This window comes from Chinchilla lanigera, unplaced genomic scaffold, assembly GCF_000276665.1.
Source record: "Chinchilla lanigera isolate Chin_1 unplaced genomic scaffold, ChiLan1.0 scaffold00085, whole genome shotgun sequence".
In the NCBI taxonomy this organism is placed as follows: domain Eukaryota; kingdom Metazoa; phylum Chordata; class Mammalia; order Rodentia; family Chinchillidae; genus Chinchilla; species Chinchilla lanigera.
The window spans coordinates 2,655,293-2,674,357 of record NW_004955486.1 but is presented as its reverse complement, the minus strand read 5'-3'; the positions used below and the strand labels follow the sequence as shown (position 1 = coordinate 2,674,357).

The window sequence follows — 19,065 nt, the reverse complement described above, 5'->3', positions numbered from 1 at the left end:
CGGCCGTCGCGCGCGGGCTGCTGGGAGGCGGCGGAGCCCCTTGCGTGCGACCTGTCGCCGCGGACCCGGCGGGCAGTTTGGGGAGCTCCCCGGAATGAGGAAGCGCGCGCTCTCCCCTTGGCTCCCTGTGCCCGTTTCCTTTTTATTTTTTAATCTTCCCAGTCTGCGTGCAGATCGTGCAGCTCACGGTCATCTGGGGGCGCGGTTACGTGGACGAACCACAGCTTGTCCCGTTTCTAACCCCCTTCCCTCCCCCTCTTCCGCCGCCGCCCGCTCCCCGGTGCCGCTTTTCGTTCCTGTTGCTACTGTTAATCTGAGCTCGCGGCATAGAACGTTTACGTGGATTTGCGTTTATTCTCCGCTTATTTCGCTTGGGTCTCAGAATAGCTTGCTTAAGGAAATCTAAAAAAAAAAAAAAAAAAAAACGAAATCTCGGTGGATCCACGTGCACATCCTGCAACCAGTTAGGGTCTCCCTGCCGCTCAGGGTTATTTTACTTTTGGGCCAGGGGTAAAAACTCAGCTACCCAGCGCCTGCCTGGGAAGCGTGAGGTCCTGAGTTCGATTTCCGGTACCCACACACATTAAAAAATATACTCTTTACTTTCATGGTGGGAAGTCAGTGGCGGCTTGTTTACTATGTTTTCTGAACATTGTAACAGCGTGCCCAGGGAGATTGTTTTACGCTTGGCAGCATTAAAGCGCTCGGTAAATACGTATTGAGTGAGTGAACTAGGGAGACATCACACTTGATTAGGAAATCATTATCTTTTGCCTTGGCGTCCTCCTTTTTCAGAGACGACAAAAAAGTGTAAGAACCCAAATGGCAAGAATTTTTTCTGATCTTGGATGAGGAGAGAGCGAAGGATGGGTGAGGAAAGGGACGTAAAAATGGTTAGGATGCGATGTGTATCAGTTCCCCAGGGTGACTGTAATATTATGTATTGCAGCCAGGCTAATAAAAAACATTTAAATTTTTTGTCTGAAATTATCAGGTAATTATAAGGAGACAGTTTGATGTGCTTGTTACTTACTTATCTCTTTCCCTTTAGGAGAAAATAAAGGATGTCTGAATATATTCGGGTAACAGAAGACGAGAATGATGAACCCATTGAAATACCGTCGGAAGATGATGGGACAGTGCTGTTGTCCACAGTTACAGCCCAGTTTCCAGGGGCATGTGGGCTGCGCTACAGAAATCCAGTGTCTCAGTGTATGAGGGGTGTCCGCCTGGTTGAAGGAATTCTGCATGCCCCAGATGCTGGCTGGGGAAATCTGGTATATGTTGTCAACTACCCCAAAGGTTTGTTATCATTTGGTTTTGCAGTAAAGCTGGGTATGGTTGGGTTTGTGTCATAGATCGTGACCTCACTTGGAGGCAAATTATGTCCTGCTACCCAGGTAATTCCTTGAACTTTACTGTCAGAATAGTTCAGAAGACCACCTAGTAGAGACTGATTGATGAAAGTTGGAATTTTTAAAGAGGACTCTATGTATTTAATAAATTACCTCAAAAAACATTGCCAAATTCATGTCAAATTAGGGAATTACTAACATGCCTTGTACTTATATCAGTCTTGTAAGTAGATTCTTGCAGAGTGTCCTACTGTATTGGTTTAGTCAGGGACCTTGCAGTCGTAAGTCACTAAGTTCTTTTTCCCTTAAAAGGAACATTAGTTGCAGTACCCCAAATCTGTAGTAGTATAGAAGGCTGGGAATGTTGCTCAGTGGTAGAGCATTTGCCTAGAATGTATGAGACCCTGTGTTCAATCCCCAGCACTGCCAAAACAAAGTCTTCAGTAGTTCCAATGATAATTTTGAAGTTTTGATCTTAATTTGTGCTGCCTCTTACCACTGACATGCTGAGTCTAAAAAGAAACCCTAAGGGTTTGATTTTGTTTTGTTTGAGACAGTGTCTCTCTCACCAATTTGCCTGGGCTGGGATGTTTTTGTTTTGTTTTGCTTGCTTGTCTGTTTTTGAGACAGAGTCTTGCTTCTCGGCCTTTTGGCTAAGATCAAGTGAGACAGAGTCTTGCTCTGTAGTTCAGGCTGGCCTTAAACTCGCTATGTATCCTAGGCTGATCTTCAACTAGAAGTGAGCCTCCCTCAGTCTCCTTTCTCACAGCTTATTGGTGGATACCACCTTGCCTGGCTTTCATGTGCTATTTCTTGAACCATTGGCTATAGATTACTGTTTATCACTGTGAGGAGACTGGCTGGAGAAGTGATTGAAACGATTGCAAAGATAAATGGACTCCCTGGAGCAACAGTAAAGAGTTCCTGAAATGCGTGGTTAAAGTTTAAAGCTGGCCTGCAGGGCAACAGCCAAGCAGGATCAGGATCAGGAACAGGCTGTCCTTAGATCTGTTTGCTCCAGCCACTGTTCTCTCCGTTCCCGATGGCTTGCTTAGACTAGGTCAAAATGAGTCGTGTAGTACACCACCCTGTTCCTTTCCTGTCCCCTGACATGAACTCTTGCACAGATGTCTTTCCTCTTACACCTTGAGTTGAGAATAAAAGACAGGAGTTTCTCAGCTCAGGCTGCTTCCCTGAGGCTTTCTCACACTGAAGAGCCTCTCTTCAGCCTCAGCGGGACAGCCCCTCTGGGCCTCTTGGAGTTTGAATTGGCCTTTGACTCCGGGTAATCTCTCATCCTCTGGGCTGCCACGGTCATGTACAGCGACAAGTGGTGCCGCATGTGAGGTCTTTTCTCAAACTTAGCATAGAGGACCGACCTCTCAAAGCCTGGAAAAGGAACCAGGATGTCCGACTCTTCATCCTGGTGAGGGGACATAGACAGCCATGGAATAGCCTGGCAAGTCTACGGCAAGGTCAAAGGCTAGATTTTTTGGGCATTGCTGAGTAGGAGTAGTGTCTTTTTGTATACTCTTTTCTCTTACCTTTTGGTTTTGTCTTATTTGTGTTACTGTCATGGGCCAAACTCCAAAGAAGAAAATTACTTTAAGCAGCACTGACAGTGCCTTTTGAAAACACCTGGATGCAAGATTTCAGGGCCCCTGCTTCTTGAATTGTTGATTGTCGTTTGCCAGCAATGTTCCTGGTTCCCTTTGGAGAGTGGCTTGGATGCAGAGGACTGGGAACAAGTTGGTAGCAACCCAAAATAATGTCTCAGCCTGGTGAAAGTTTTTCACCTTGTTATGTGGCAGGGTTAGCATTCAGTCTTTAAAGGGGAGATTCCAAAAAAAGAGAACTGCTTCTACCCACTTTTCCCCCTTTGGGAGCCTCATTTACTTTCCTGCCTCCATCTCCCATGGAGGACCTTCTTTTTGGTTTTGGATCCTCTGGAGAAACGCCTGAAGAGACCCGATCTACACAGATGGGGAGGTAGAGGCCTACCCACTTCTCAGAGGGAATGGGGATCCTCTCCATGAACATCTCCCCTACCCACTGTTTAAGGAGTTTAGAAGAAGCATTGTTGAGAATGGCTGGCAAAGCCCTGTTACAAAGAGGATTGCAGAATCATTCGGCCACAGCTATGCAGTGACCCCTTGGGACTGGAGATTTCTAACAAATTGTGCTCACTATCACCCAATTCAGTGTTTGGTTCCAGGAATACAAGGATATTACACATAGCTTGTCTATTGATAATTTAAACACCAGTGTACCAGTTGAAGTGGATGTGCTCAAGGGCAAGGGAGCATATGCCGACCCTCAGGCTTAGTCACAAATGAATGCTCAAATTTTTCGTCAACTTATGCAGCCCTTAAGACATGGGCAAAAGGCCCAAATTTAATACCCCACAAAATTATTTTGCTACTATTAGACAAGGACCCACTGGAGCTTATATACATTCTATAAATTATTTATAAAATGTCATTGTGTGAAGGGTTGATAACCCTCAAGCCACAGATATGCCTGCTCTCTAGTTAGCCTATGAAAATACCAGCGCAGACTGTCAGAAGGTTCTGGTTCCTCTTAAAGGGAAAATATTTAAATATTGTGGAAATGATTGAGGCTTGCCAAATGTAGGGACAGGAGCCCTTAAAGCCCAAGTTCTTGCCATTGGCTTTGCAGCCCCAAAAATGTAACTTTGGCAGGGAGGGTTACTTCCCAAAAGCATTGTAGAAATAAGAAAGAAACAGAAGCAAAACAAAAATTCCAAAATGTAGAAAAGAAAATCATTTGGTTAAGCATTACTGCTCTAGATGTGATGTAAATGGAAATGCCATCTTGAAAAATGGGCAAAGGGCGTGACTCCCCACACTCCCGATATAAGCAAGGAGCCAGTCATAGTGTGTTCATGCCTGAGCATGGGAGCTGACCCAGAGCCGCAACAGCCCCTTCAAAGTCATGTCACAGAACCAAAAGTGACTACCACTGGTAGTGCCAGACTTGATCTGACCCTAGTGGAGGATGTGATGGGTTTTTTTTTGTTCGTTTGTTTGTTTGTCTTTTTGAGACAGTCTCGCTATGCAGTTCAGGCTGGCCTTGAGCTCACTTTGTAGCCCAGGCTGGTCTCAAACTCGTAATGATCCTCCTGACTCAGCCTCCGGAGTGCTGGGGTTACAGGCGTGCGCTGCCACAGCGGCTCACGGATGTGATGTTAAATGAAGCTGGGAAGGTTGGAGTTTTAGCCAGTGATGTTTGGGGGGCCGTTGCCATCACGTGTACAAGTCTGATCATGGCAGGTCTAGTTACTGTAGCAAGGGGGTCCGAGGTATTTCTGGTTTGATTGATTCAAACTATACAGGACAAATGAAAATTATGAAACAAGTTTATTCACCTGACAGAGGTCACCAAGAACCTCCATTTCCAGTATCCCCCACCCCAACCCCCGCCACCCCCAGTACCGGGAATCAAACCCACAGCCTTGCGTGGTGATATCAGGTGATACCATGTTCTCACCAAAGGAACCCACCATGCACAACTTGTTCTTTACTTCTGGTTTTCACAATAGAGAGCTAGAAAAGCAGGAATTTGGTGGTATGGAAGTCTTCTGAGCTACTAAATTATCTTCTGGAGTGTCTGCTGCTCACTCTTTTGGTTCGTTAAAAACCCTTCACTGGCCTTAGAGATTCTGGAGCTGATATTCCTATCTTTGCAAGTATAAACTGGCCAAAGTCCTGGCCGACAGCTTCCACTTTCATGACCATTTTGGGACTTGACAGTTCAAAAACATTATGCCAAAGCATGTTGTCTTTAACTTGCATCCACTTAGAGAGAGAAAATGCACGTAACTATAGACCCTTCTCTTTTGTTTTTTTTTTTGGTACCGGAGATCGAACTCAGGACCCCTTGCGCTTGCCAGGCAGGCGCTTATGCCTCTGAGCTATATCCCTGGCCCCTATAGACCCTTTTCTTGATTTGCCTGTAACCCTTTGGGGAAGGGATCTATTCTCAAAGGGACGTATACTTCAGTACCTCTAAACCAAATTTACCTTAAGGCTAATGTCATACTCAAGCTGCTGTAGGTTCTAGAACCACCCATTTGAGTGGGGCAGTGGCCTCTAAAAGGGGGGAAATTTAAGCCCATGTATTAGTGAAGGAACAGCTACATGCTGACCATATTGAGCCCATCTGTAGCCCTTGGAACACATGAATTTTTTATATACCAAAAATACTGGAAATAGGGGCTGGGGATTTAGCTCAGTGGCACAGCACCTGCCTGGCAAACGCAAGGCTGTGGATTTGATTCCTGTTACCAGGGGGGAATACTGGAAATGGAGGTTCTTGGTGACCTCTGTCAGGTGAATGCCTGCATCATCCCTGTGGGAGTCCTACAACCTGGAATCCCTAACCCTGCTCTTTGCTGTCAAACTTACCATATTATGGTTGTAGATTTTAAAGATTATTTTTTTTACTGTTCCATTCCATGAGAAAGAGAAAAATTTGCCTTCTGTCTTCCTAGTATTAATTTGGGAGCACCTCTCCAGTACTACCATTGGAAAGTCCTACCCCAAGGCATGGTATAAAGCCCCAGTATGTGTCAGGATTTCATGGATTGTGTTTGGCCTTCCCTGATCATCTTGTTTATCATCACATGGATGATATTTTGTTTGCCCACTCAGATTCAACTGTTCTTTCTTAATTTTTTACTCCCTTGGTTTCTTCATACTAAGGCTACAGACTTGCAGATAGCCCCTAAAAAGGTTAAAAAAAAAACAAAAACAAACCTGCGCCTTGGATATCTTGGAACTCAAAGAACTATTTGGTCTCAATGACTTTCCTTTTAACATTCTTTCTAAACTTACTTCGAATTATTTTGCTTTTTTTTTTTCTTTGAGACAGGGTCTTGCTGTGCAATTCAGGCTGGTCTTGAGCTCACTTTGTAGTCCAGGCTGGTCTCCAACTTGCAGGATCCTCCTGCCTCAGCCTCCTGAGTGCTGGGATTACAACACACCCAGCTAATTTACTTTAAATTCTTTACAGTAGCTCAGTAGCTCATATAGAGCCAGACCTGGGTGTTGTGGCACACGCCCTGTGATCTCAGCACTGGGGAGGCTAAGACAGGAAGATCATTGTGAGTTCAAGGCCAACCTGGCTACAAAGTGAGTGCAAAACCAGCCTGAAATTACATAGTGAGACCCTGTCTCAAAAAGACAAAAAAAAAAAATAGCTCCTAGAGCACCTTACCTGGCTTTGTCCCGCTGTGGGGATTCCCACTTAAAACTTAGAAAACGTGTTTGACACCTTCAAAAAAAAAAGCCCTGATGTCTTTTCTCCACGGATACTACCACCCCAAGCTAAACATGAACTAGCACAAATTGAGGCTTGACTTCACGCTAGACAGCTTACTCAGACTTACATAAACCTGTTCATCTTCTTATTCTCAATACACCTCATAGTCCTGCCACACTTTTAGACTAATTGTACCCATCTTTCAGAATTCTCACCATTCTCTAAATAGAAGTGTACACAATTGAACAAAGAGTTCCTTCTCTTAAACAAGACAGACACCCTTGTCAAGTGCTTATAGGTGCTGATCCACGCATTATCAGCCCAGGTTGATAGTGGTTGTTAGGTCTCACCAAAACAGGTTTTTATGCTGCCCTTCAGTAATTTGAGGGGCTGGGGATTTAGCTCAGCAGCACAGCACCTGCCTGGCAAGCACACAGTCGTGAGCTTAATTCATGGTACAGGAAGAAAAACAACAACAACAAAAAAAGTAATTTGAAAGCATGCAAGTCATTATGGCAGCAGACTTTCTTGATATCTTGGAATTTTCTCTTCCTCACAGTAAAGGCATTCATGGTTTACACCTTCTGCCTCTTTCACTATCTTCTGTTCTCTTTCTTTACCTTGATACTGTAGGCACTTACCTTTTTCTTAGATGGCTTAGGTAAATCCAGCAAGCGTTTTTACATGCAAAGGACACAATTCTTGGAAACATTTCCGTACTGTCCAACATTTCTCCACCAAAGAGTGTAACTTGCCGCTACTGTGCTTTACAGTGCTTTCCTGATCATCCTCTTAATATCGTTGCTGACACTGCTTGTGTTGTAGGGAGCCTACAGGTTATTGAAACTGCCCTTATTCATGACAGTAATGATGAAATCCTTCTCCACATGTTTAGACACTGTACAGCAAGCACCCTTTTATGTTACTCAGTATGCTTTCACTCTAATCTCCCTGGCACCCTAGTGGAAGGCAGCACTCATGCTGGCACTCTGGTTTTCTGCCTCTTTAGAAGAGGCTCTTCACACCAATTTTTTCACCAAGGGGCTAAAGTACTTGTTTGCTCCTTTAATCCTACGCATAACCAAGCCTGAGAAATGATTGATACCTTTCCTGACTGTCAAAAACAGTCTGCTTGGGGGTGTAGCTCAGCAACACAAGCGCCTGCCTGCCAAGCACAAGGTCCTGAGTTTGATTCCTGGTACCACCCCTCTCCCCCCAAAAAAACCACTTTGCTGCTCAAGTAGGTGTCAATTCCTGTGGTTTAAAAAGCAATGAAATTTGGCAAATGGATGTGTCAACTATGACTTTTTTTGGCACACTTAAATACAGTGGCACCTCAGTTCATGAACTGAATTTGTTTTATAATTTTAAGAGATGGTTGCGATTGTGTTTGTCACCTGGAGTTTGTGAACAGAAGCAAAATTTTGTCAAATGCTTTTGTTTGAGAGCTGAATTACTTGCAAACAAATGTTCATGAGCTGAGGTATTTATAGTCGTGGTTCTATAGACACATACTCTGGTTACATATGTGCCTCTTTACAGTCAGGTGAAATATTAAATGCCTTTTCCTCTTACAATTTTCTGACATGAGATCACCTTCATAAATTAAAATTGATAATGGCCTTTTGTCTTCGAACTTTCTTTCAGCTCTGGCATATTAAACATGTCAGGTACACCTCCTAATCCTACAGGTCAAGCAGTAGTAGGACAGGCTAATGAGTTCCTTAACATTGATTATTAAAACAGAAAAAGAATATAATGGAGAAACTTCCCTCATAAGAACAAGTATCTAAAGCACTATTTAAATTTTTAAAATCATGATTCTAGCAACTCTACAGTAGTGGAAAAACGGTTCATAGTCAGTAAAGACAGACCAAAGCAGTTGGTCCTGTATCCTTACCCACTGTTGGGAACACAGTAGCTGGGCCTAACAGAAGTATTGACCTGGGGGAGAGGATGTGCATCTGTTTTATCACCCACAGGCTTTTTCCAGGTTCCTGAGAAGGCTGTTCCTCCATCTCATGTGGCACCAGCTGACAAGCAACCTCATCCCCAAGCTGCAGAAGATGGCACATCCACTCTGGGGATGGGCAACAAGAAGAAGAAATCGAGTGTGCTGCCTTCTACAACACGATCATCAGGACCCACATGGGGAGAGATTAAGCAGCTCACTGCTCAAGCCAAACAAATACTGCAGAGCACTGGCATGCCTCTCACACTAGAAAACCTCTTTCTGGCAATGATAGCACAAGTCACCTATAATTCTAATTTGGCAAAGGTAAAAGGGTTTCTTTTTGTTCTGATTCTGTTTAGCTGAACACTAACAGTAAAGTGGCATGTTATATTGGGCACATATACTTACACCTCTGTTTTTGATGTAGTCACCTGAAGAGACCTTGACCTTCCCTCCTTTCCAGCAGTACCTCTTATATTGGCAGAGCCTGGCTGCATCCTCCTGGCCCTTGAAGGGATTTTGGTAGGGATTGTGGCTAGTCTTTTTTTTTTTTTTTTTTTGGTCTTTTTGAGACAGGGTCTTGCTGTGCAGTTCAGGCTAGCCTTGAGCTCACCTTGTAGCCCAGACTGGTCTTGAACTCACAGTGATCCTCCTGCCTCAGCCTCCCGAGTGCTGAGATTACAGGCCATCTGGGTACTTTTAAAGGCTGGCATTTACTACCTCATGAATGGTATTCTTGGCTGAAGGATTCTCCCTGTGTTTGGTCTCTAATGTCACTAATAGGTCTTACTATGCTCCATTTTGTGCCAAACAGTATATGAATCATATTTTCATCGTGGCAAACCACACCAGGGGGTCTTTATATCAGTACTTCCGAAGTCCTCTGTGTCTGGTAGACACCTTCCAGTGTTCTTGTATGTTCTCATCTGTGGGTGCCCATAAGAGATGGCCTAGATTGGGGTAGACTTCATGTCAGTCCACCGATTTCTCTGTTAATCGTCTTGTCATCTAACTGCAGAGAATGGGGGACTTCATAATTTGATGGTATTAGAGTCTAATTCAGCCTGGAATTATGCTTTGCCTTTTAATTACAGTGGCAGCCCACCGTCTTGGAATCTTGGGCTTGCTGGAGTCTTTATTACACCTCTCCTCAGGCACCCTATGTTTCCCCTGTCAGATCTGTTCTCTTCTCCCCTCATGTTGTCAGAATTAGCTACTATCAACATGTGAGTAAACTCAATGGATTGCCCATGGTACGTCTGATCGTGTCCTGCTCAGCATTTCATGTCCATACATTTTAGCTCTCACCAATCAGGAACCTGGAATAATTGAATGTAACTTTTAACCACCAATACAGACCCTTAAAGGAACTTAATTGCCCCATGCCACCGGGTTGATTCCTTGTTAAAAACAGTATTTCTCAACTGAATATTACATTATGGTACTCAGACAGTAAGACGAAGCACGGCTCCCTGCGAGTTACTCAAGAGTGAGAACTACTCTTAAACAAATCACCTCAGTACTTGACCATATTAGACAATAACACTTACGGAGTCTTTGGGGGTGGGGACTGGGAATCAAACTCAGGACTTCGTGCTTGCCAGGCAGGCACTGCACCAGTGAACTAAGCCCCTGAGCCCTTTCTGAGCGTTTTGATGGCAGTTATTATAGTGGCTGTTACATTGCTACTACAGTGGTGACTGCAGTAGTCACTTTGACTCTGTCTAAACTGTTCAAACCATGAATAGCTATTTCCAGAGTGTTACCTCAGAATTACTGACTCAGACTAACATTGATAAAAGAGATTCTGCAAAGACTTGACACCTTTCAGGCAGGTGTCAGCTGGCTCAGCAAACACTGCCTGGCCCAATGGACACATAGTTGGCTTAGTCATGATACCAGGTGTGGCTCAATGTGCATTATTTCTATTCCTTTCAGTCATTCTGAATCTTGGGAGGAGGTCCGGTGCCTTCTCCAGGGTGCTTTTCATACAAATCTAGATGGAGAAATTATGGTAGTAATTGGCTGTTTGGTCTCAGCCTTTGCATTTGGATTCTTTTGGTTTTTTAGGGTCTCACTGTATAATCCAAGCTGGCCTCATACTCATGGTAATTCTCCTCCCTCAGCCCGCAGGGTGCTGGGGTTGCAGTCATATGCTACCACACTGGTGCATTTACATCTTTTTTTTTTTTTTTTTTTTGGTACTGGGAATCAAACTCAGGCCTTTGCGCTTGTCAGGCAGGTGCTGTGCCACTGAGCTATATCCCTGGCCCGCATTTATATTCTTACAGCTATTGGAATGATTTTTTTCTGCTCTTTCTTGCAGCCCTGAGAGTACTCTGTAAGCTGTTCAATGGACCCTCTGTGCAACAGACATGATGACCTTCCTACATCAAGCCCAATACCTCCCTACCCTGTATTCTCCACCTTCTGCTCAAAATCTGGACTGTAAAGCAAAAAAGGGGAAATTATGGGGAGACTCTGGCTGGAGAAGTGATTGAAACGATTGCAAAGATAAATGGACTCCCTGGAGCAACAGTAAAGAGTTCCTGAAATGCGTGGTTAAAGTTTAAAGCTGGCCTGCAGGGCAACAGCCAAGCAGGATCAGGATCAGGAACAGGCTGTCCTTAGATCTGTTTGCTCCAGCCACTGTTCTCTCTGTTCCCGATGGCTTGCTTAGACTAGGTCAAAATGAGTCGTGTAGTACACCACCCTGTTCCTTTCCTGTCCCCTGACATGAATTCTTGCACAGATGTCTTTCCTCTTACACCTTGAGTTGAGAATAAAAGACAGGAGTTTCTCAGCTCAGGCTGCTTCCCTGAGGCTTTCTCATGCTGAGGAGCCCCAGCGGGACAGCCCCTCTGGGCCTCTTGGAGTTTCAACTAGACTTTGATTCTTTGTAATCTGTCATCCCCTGCGCCATTATGGTTGTATGCAGCAGCATGCCCCAATTTTCAGGATTTCTTTTTTTCTGGTCTTAGTGATATGGAACCTAGTGCATTAGACACAAAGCAATTGTTCTTACGAAGTTAATGTGTTTATTATGTTTTTACTTTCTGTTTTTGGGGCTACTGGGAATCAAACTCGGGACCTTGCACTTGCCAGGTAGACGCTATGCCACTGAGCTGTATCCCCAACCCATTGTGTTTATTGAAAATTTGGAAAAGACCGAAAATTAAAATCATCCTTAAATCCATGTGTCATAAAAATTTTTGTGTGTAGCTTTTAAATTACGTAAGAGGCATTCTAATAAGCAGTTATGTTCAATAACCACCATGTTAAAGTGAAGTCATTTTGTGAGATGGGAAGGTCAAACCCAGGGACACTCTACCACTGAGCTACATCCCCAGCCCTTTTTATTTGTTTGAGATGGTCTCATTTAGTTACCCAGTTTCGTGTCAAACTTGCATCCTCCAGCCTTCGCCTCCTGAGTAACAGATCACAAGTGTGTACCACCACACCCAGCTGAAGAATTCTCTTGATAATCTTTTGAGGAGGGACACACAGTTGACTGTAATATGAGAGGTTACAGAGCCAGAGTTGGGAATCCAAAAGTGCACCAAAAAGGACCTCAGGCGCTTAGTCAAGCCTGCCTTCTGTTCTTGCGAGCTACTGTCACTCCGTGCCAAGTTTAGTGTATTATTTTTAAGAGTCTGTGTCTCATTTCTAAATGTAGGGAGTAGTATGTTTTTGAAGACGGTTCAAATGAAGTTTTTTTTAATAAGTGATCTTTTCTGAAAGAGTTGTGCTCATTTTGTTTAGATAACAAAAGGAAGATGGATGAGACAGATGCTTCGTCAGCGGTTAAAGTGAAAAGAGCAGTCCAGAAAACATCAGATTTAATAGTGTTGGGTCTTCCATGGAAAACAACTGAGCAAGATCTAAAAGAATATTTTAGTACCTTCGGAGAAGTTCTTATGGTGCAGGTAAAATTGCATTGCATTTAGCAGTATTTCCTTGCCCATGAATAAGCATCTAACATTCCTGTTACTTCATTGATCCTGTCCTTTCTGTTCAGCAGAGGAGAGTTTTAATGTTTGTTAACACAGTATTTATTTGGAGAGAACGCTGAAAAATCAGTTGGGCTCTTTGTGTACATTAAGATTGTAAAATAGATTATTGCTTGAAGGCTTAAGAGAAAAAGGCGGCATTACCTTTATAAGTGGATGTAATGTGTCACTACTGCAAATACGATGTGGATTCCCACCTCTTCCTTATTTGAGTCAAGAGTCTCACTGTGTGGCTCAGGCTGGCCTAAAACTCTTTGAGTCTTCCTGCCTCTGCCTTCCAGAGTGCCGAGATTACCACACTTGGTTCCTCCTGTTGTTTTTCCTTCAATACTTAAGTTTTAATTAGTTGCTGTATGCTGTCAAAGTCTTTCTAGTTTTATGGCAGAAAACTGATTTGGTGGTGTGTGTAGTGTTAGAATAATTTTGATCATGTTTTCCAGGTCAAGAAAGATCTTAAAACTGGTCATTCAAAAGGGTTTGGCTTCGTTCGTTTTACGGAATATGAAACCCAGGTGAAAGTCATGTCACAGCGACATATGATAGATGGACGATGGTGTGACTGTAAACTTCCTAATTCTAAGGTACTTTGCTTTTTTTTTCTTTGGAAGTTTTGCTGAAAAGCTTCTTAGAATATACTAAAATAAAACATTACACTGGGGAAAGGTAGTGGCATAGTGTATTTGTGAAGTCTTTGATTTGTCATCTTAGGACCTTAATGCATGCTGAGTAGTTTATGTTGACTTGAAATTTTTAGTTTACTATTCTTCCACACTAAAACTCTGGTGTTTCGCTTCTTGCAATTCTTGTGATTGAACCCAGGGTTCTGCACATTCTATTCAGTACTCTACCACTAAGCTACCCTCACTCACCCGAACTGCTCATTCTATTTATTCTTTTATTTCTGTCAGCAGTTCCTTACACAGTTACATGTTAGAACAAAAAGAAGATCAGAATACATTAATTCCAGCCAGGCATGGTGGCACATGCCTGTAATCCCACCACTCTAGGAGACTGAAGAAGATCACGAGTTCAAGCCCAGCCCAGGCTACTTGGTGACTGACTTAGCAAGACTTACTTAGCTCAGTGGGCAGGCCTTGGTTTTAACCTCCAGTACCCCACCCACCCACCAAATAGGCCTATTGTAAAGGCCTGACTTGTTCCAGGCAAGCAAGTAAGACTTGCTTAGTTGAAGCCTCATCATGTTTGAATCTGAGGTATTTTTTATCTTTGACTCTTTAAAGAAAGTTTACACGCCCGTACTAGGGATTGAAGCCAGGGAGTACTAAGCTACATCCCTTGTCTTCCCCCTACCCCCCAGACAGCATCTCAGTTGCCTGTGCTAGCCTCCATCTTGGGATCCTCCTGCCTCAGTCTCCTGAATAGCTGGGATTATAGGCATGTGCCACCATGCCCATCTTTCCTAGTGTGCTTTTATATTTAAAACTTCTTCGTTGAAGGCTTACAAGACAGAAGTACAGTTATGAGGATCTAAGAGTGTGCCTACTTTTTAGTGATTCATCTGCTCTACAAGACAAAAGATTTCATGATACCCCTCCCTAAGGTTCTTGAAGTATTTCTGACGCTTTTCCTTTCTTTTGATTTGATCAGCAAAGCCCAGATGAGCCTTTGAGAAGCAGAAAGGTGTTTGTTGGGCGCTGTACGGACGACATGACTGCTGACGAGCTGCGGCAGTTCTTCAGCCAGTATGGAGAAGTGGTAGATGTCTTCATTCCCAAGCCGTTCAGGGCTTTTGCCTTTGTTACCTTTGCAGATGATCAGGTATTTTTCTTCTGTAGTAATTTGTCTCAGCTGATTAGATAATTTCTCTTGAACTTTTCCCATCCAACTTTTGAAGCCTTGTCATTTTGGCTAAGCTTTCAGACATTATAAAGTGCAGGGTGTGTGGGGTGCTCTTTATACATATTTTCAGGGTAGGGTCTTCGGGAGTATTACCTATTTTGGGAAAAGGAACAGAAATATTACTGTTAGTGTTACCAAAGCTAAAGGCTGCATTGGAAGTTGAAATGAGTGTTCATGACTTTATTTTTCTTCCAAATTATGCTTAAAATCTAGGGTTTTGGTTTTTTGTTCTGTCTTTTTGAGACAGGATCTTGCTATGTAGTTTAGGCTGACCTTGAACTCACTGTGTAGACGAGGCTGGCCTCGAACTCATGGCAATCCTCCTGCCTCAGCCTCCTGATAAAACCTAGGTTTTGTTGCTGTTTTAGCATATCAGTCAGTGGTTTAATCTTTTGTTTACACCCCTTATTTCTTATAGGTTGCCCAGTCTCTTTGTGGAGAGGACCTGATCATTAAAGGAATCAGCGTACATATATCCAATGCCGAACCTAAGCACAGTAGCAATAGACAGTTAGAAAGAAGTGGAAGATTCGGTGGTAATCCAGGTGGCTTTGGGAATCAGGGTGGGTTTGGAAACAGAGGGGGTGGAGCCGGCTTGGGAAATAATCAGGCTAGTAACATGGGTGGAGGGATGAATTTTGGTGCTTTTAGCATTAACCCAGCGATGATGGCTGCAGCCCAGGCTGCGCTGCAGAGCAGCTGGGGTATGATGGGCATGCTGGCCAGTCAGCAGAACCAGTCGGGCCCGTCGGGTAATAACCAAAGCCAGGGCAACATGCAAAGGGAGCCAAATCAGGCTTTTGGTTCTGGAAACAACTCCTACAGTGGCTCTAACTCTGGTGCCGCAATTGGTTGGGGATCAGCGTCGAATGCAGGGTCAGGCAGTGGTTTTAATGGAGGCTTTGGCTCAAGCATGGATTCTAAGTCTTCCGGCTGGGGAATGTAGACAGTGGGTTATGCTTAGTTGATACAGGATGGTGGGAATTTTTCTAAACTCATGGTAAGTATATTGTAAAATACATATGTACTAAGAATTTTCAAAATTGGTTTGTTCAGTGTGGAGTATATTCAGCAGTATTTTTGACATTTTTCTTTAGAAAAAGAAGAGCTAAAGGAATTTTATAAGTTTTGTTACATAAAGGGTTGAAATATTGAGTGGCTGAAAGTGAACTGCTGTTTGCCTGATTGGTAAACCGACACACTACAGTTGATATCAAAAGGTTTCTCATGTAATATTTTATCCCTGGACTTGTTAAGTGAATGAATTCTTTGCATGTTCAAAGTGGAAGCCATTGATTAGAACTACATTCTTCTCTCCTTTTTTAATTTGAGCCCCACCATATAGATTTTTTCCTTAGGAAAATCTCCCGTTGGGAGATCATGACGTCACCGTGTTTGGTTCTTTCGGTTTTGTTTTTAACACTTGTCTCCCCTCACATAAAAAGTACAATATGAAGCCTTCATTTAATCTCTGCAGTTCATCTCATTTCAAATGTTTATGGAAGAAGCACTTCATTGAAAGTAGTGCTGTAAATATTCCGCCATAGGATTACTTCTGTCTACATGCTTTCTCATTCAAGAATTCGTCATCACGCTGCACAGGCCGCGTCTTTGACGGTGGGTGTCCCATTTTTATCCGCTACTCTTTATTTCATGGAGTCGTATCAACGCTATGAACGCAAGGCTGTGATATGGAACCAGAAGGCTGTTTGAACTTTTGAAACCTTGTGTGGGATTGATGGTGGTGCCGAGGCATGAAAGGCTAGTATGAGCGAGAAAAGGAGAGAGCGCGTGCAGAGACTTGGTGGTGCATAATGGATATTTTTTAACTTGGCAAGATGTGTCTCTCAATCCTGTGGCTTTGGTGAGAGTGTGCAGAGAGCAATGATAGCAAATAATGTACGAATGTTTTTTGCATTCAAGGACATCCACATCTGTTGGAAGATTTCCAGTGAGTTTTGTTCTTAGATAACCCACGTTAGTTGAATGTGTTAAGTGAAATGATACTTGTACTTCCCTCCCCTTTTGTCAACGGCTGTGAATGCTGTATGGTGTGTGCTCTCCTCTGTCACTGACCTGTAAGTGTGGTAACGTGAACTGAAGCTGGTGGGTTGAGAACATGGACTGAGCTTGTGATGTGCTTTGCAGGAGTACATGGAAGCAGAGTTCACCAGTGAGCTCAGGTGTCTCAAAGAAGGGTGGAAGTTCTCATGTCTGTTAGCTACCCATAAGAATGCTGTTTGCTGCAGTTCTGTGTCCTGTGCTTGGATGCTTTTTATAAGAGTTGTCAATGTTGGAAATTCTTAAATAAAACTGATTTAAATAATATGTGTCTTTGTTTTGCAGCCCTGAATGCAAAGAATTCATAGCAGTTAATTCCCCTTTTTTGACCCTTTTGAGATGGAACTTTCATAAAGTTTCTTGGCAGTAGTTTATTTTGCTTCAAATAAACTTATTTGAAAAGTTGTCTCAAGTCAAATGGATTCATCACCTGTCATGCATTGACACCTGATACCCAGACTTAATTGCTATTTGTTCTTACATTGTCCAAAGTGAAAAGTTTTTTTCTTTTTTTTTAAATATAGTTTTTAATAAGTCTGGGTGACCACACGTAAAATGGTAAGCAGTACCCTCCAGCTTTTTCTTAGTGCCTCTGTGCATTAGGGTGATGTTCAATTTACATGGCCTGTATAAACCTCCATTGGGAAATCATGCCTTCTAAAACTATTCTTATTCGGAAGAGTGGGCAAAACAATGTTGATCATTTTAAAATGCTTTGTAGCAAAGCATATCAGTGAAAAAGGGACTCTGAGTACCTTTCTGCTTGGGATCTGAAAAGTGGAATTAATTGCAATAGGGATAAAGTAGAAGAAACCACAAATTACCTTGTGCCTGAAACCCATTAAGAAGCCTGAAAGCTTTAAGAACTAAAAGGGTGGGTTGTCTGTCTGTAGAAGTGTTAAGTGGGCTTTGCCTCCAAAGGGGGGAAGTATAGTAATGTGAATAAACTCGCTTACAGAACTCAGATTAGACTCTCACGATGCGTTGTTAAGATGTAAAAGCAATAAATTAATTCTCTGTTGTACTATATATATGTAACTACTGTGAGATTTGAGAAATTTGTTTTCTAATTGGAAGAATGTGACAGTTTTTTGTGTTGGTAGTTTATCTGATACCCTTACCTACTTACATTATGATAAATAGGTTTGTCATTTTGCAAGTTGTGTGTTTTAAACATTTATAAATGAAGTCATTCTTTTGACCTGTGATTGCCACATTGTTTTGCTATTCAGTTTCTTCTGTAAAAGGAGCTTGAGTTGTTTTAATATTTTTTTCTGCATCTAAGTCTGCATGATTTCCAAACCCTGTACCATCTGAATTTTGCATTTTAGCACTTGCACTGTTACTCAGCAGCAGTAACATGGTAACACTTAAAATGGTATTCGGGGACCTACAAAGACTAAACTGACAAGCCGTCCTGGAGCCCAGGGGTAAGTTAACTTGTCAATGGCATGGTTTTAATCCCTTATTACACTTGTTAAAAGTAGTTACTGGTCACACAAGGCTTTCATTGTCGAGAAGCCTTTGATTAACATGTTGTGGTACTACATAGCCACGGCTAGTTATTCTGCCCTTAAAAAATTTTGAAGTCTAGAAGTATTTAAACTATTCGGCAAAGATCTGTTTTTAAAAGTCTATTTGGTCATCTAAATGCATTCATTCTAAAAAAAGTTTTTTGAACCACAGTTGAATAAAAAGTTATGTTGCCACCACAGTTTAGTGTCTGGAGTCTTACTGGAAAAACTTTCTTTTTCATATGTGACAGTTACCTTTAGAAAGTAAACCTCAAGAAACTGCACTTTATATGCACAAGAGAATTGAGGCTAAAACATGCATTGAATTTTTGTATATAATTATACTACCTAGTTAGACTGAAAACTCTTAGGGACAAATAACCAACTAAGATCAAATGAGGTTTTTTTTTTTTTTTTTTGGTCTTCTTGAGACAGGGTCTTGCTATGCAGTTCAGGCTGAACTTGAGCTCACTTTGTAGCCCAGGCTGGTCTCGAGCTCGCAGTGATCCTCCTGCCTCAGCCTCCCTCGTGCTGGGATTACAGGCGTGCACCACCACTCCTGCCTAAATGAGTTTATAGTTAAGAATAAAATCAGCACCTATGTTCTGTCCTTAGGAAAGAGTAGGGAGTTAACTATTGAGTAATTGACTTGTGTGGTGAATAGAGTGACCCTTACTGTCGCACACTAGGAAGGGAGCTCTGCACTGTGTGTTAGACGTCTGCGCTTCACTTGGCTGCGGAGTGACGTGATCTGATGTTCGGCTCACCTTTGCCTAAGTCCTCCGTGCTCACTAAGAGGAAAGGGACCCTCCAGATGGGGGGGGGGGGGTTTACCGGGTGTTGAGCCTTTTGTTTTAGTGTATTTTATCTTGTGGAAATAGCAGATTTCATTCAGTCAGAAACATTTTTTAGGCTATTTCCAATTGCCAGGAACATCTTTACAGCTAAGTTAAATTGTTAGCATTGTTCTTAGGTCAAAGATTGTGGGTGCTTCTAAGGTTTTTGAGATGTATTGCCACATTGTCTTT

At 42.8% G+C, this 19,065-nt stretch overlaps 1 protein-coding gene across 5 annotated transcripts in view; it reads left to right on the top strand.

Moving 5' to 3' along the window:
- Nucleotides 1-18,237, top strand: part of Tardbp (TAR DNA binding protein) — an 18,688-nt gene extending 451 nt beyond the window's left edge. For 2 of the 5 annotated variants that reach the window (XM_005404010.2, XM_005404011.2), the window contains exons 2-6: nt 1,052-1,302; nt 12,355-12,518; nt 13,043-13,183; nt 14,211-14,381; nt 14,881-18,237. In XM_005404010.2, coding sequence (XP_005404067.1) covers nt 1,065-1,302; nt 12,355-12,518; nt 13,043-13,183; nt 14,211-14,381; nt 14,881-15,408 — 1,242 coding nt within the window. In that variant the 5' untranslated portion in view covers nt 1,052-1,064 and the 3' untranslated portion in view covers nt 15,409-18,237. The remainder of the gene's footprint in view (nt 1-1,051; nt 1,303-12,354; nt 12,519-13,042; nt 13,184-14,210; nt 14,382-14,880) is intronic. The other 3 variants (XR_001231106.1, XR_001231105.1, XM_013504182.1) reach the window with 3 other exon arrangements.
- Nucleotides 18,238-19,065: the final 828 nt, after the last annotated feature.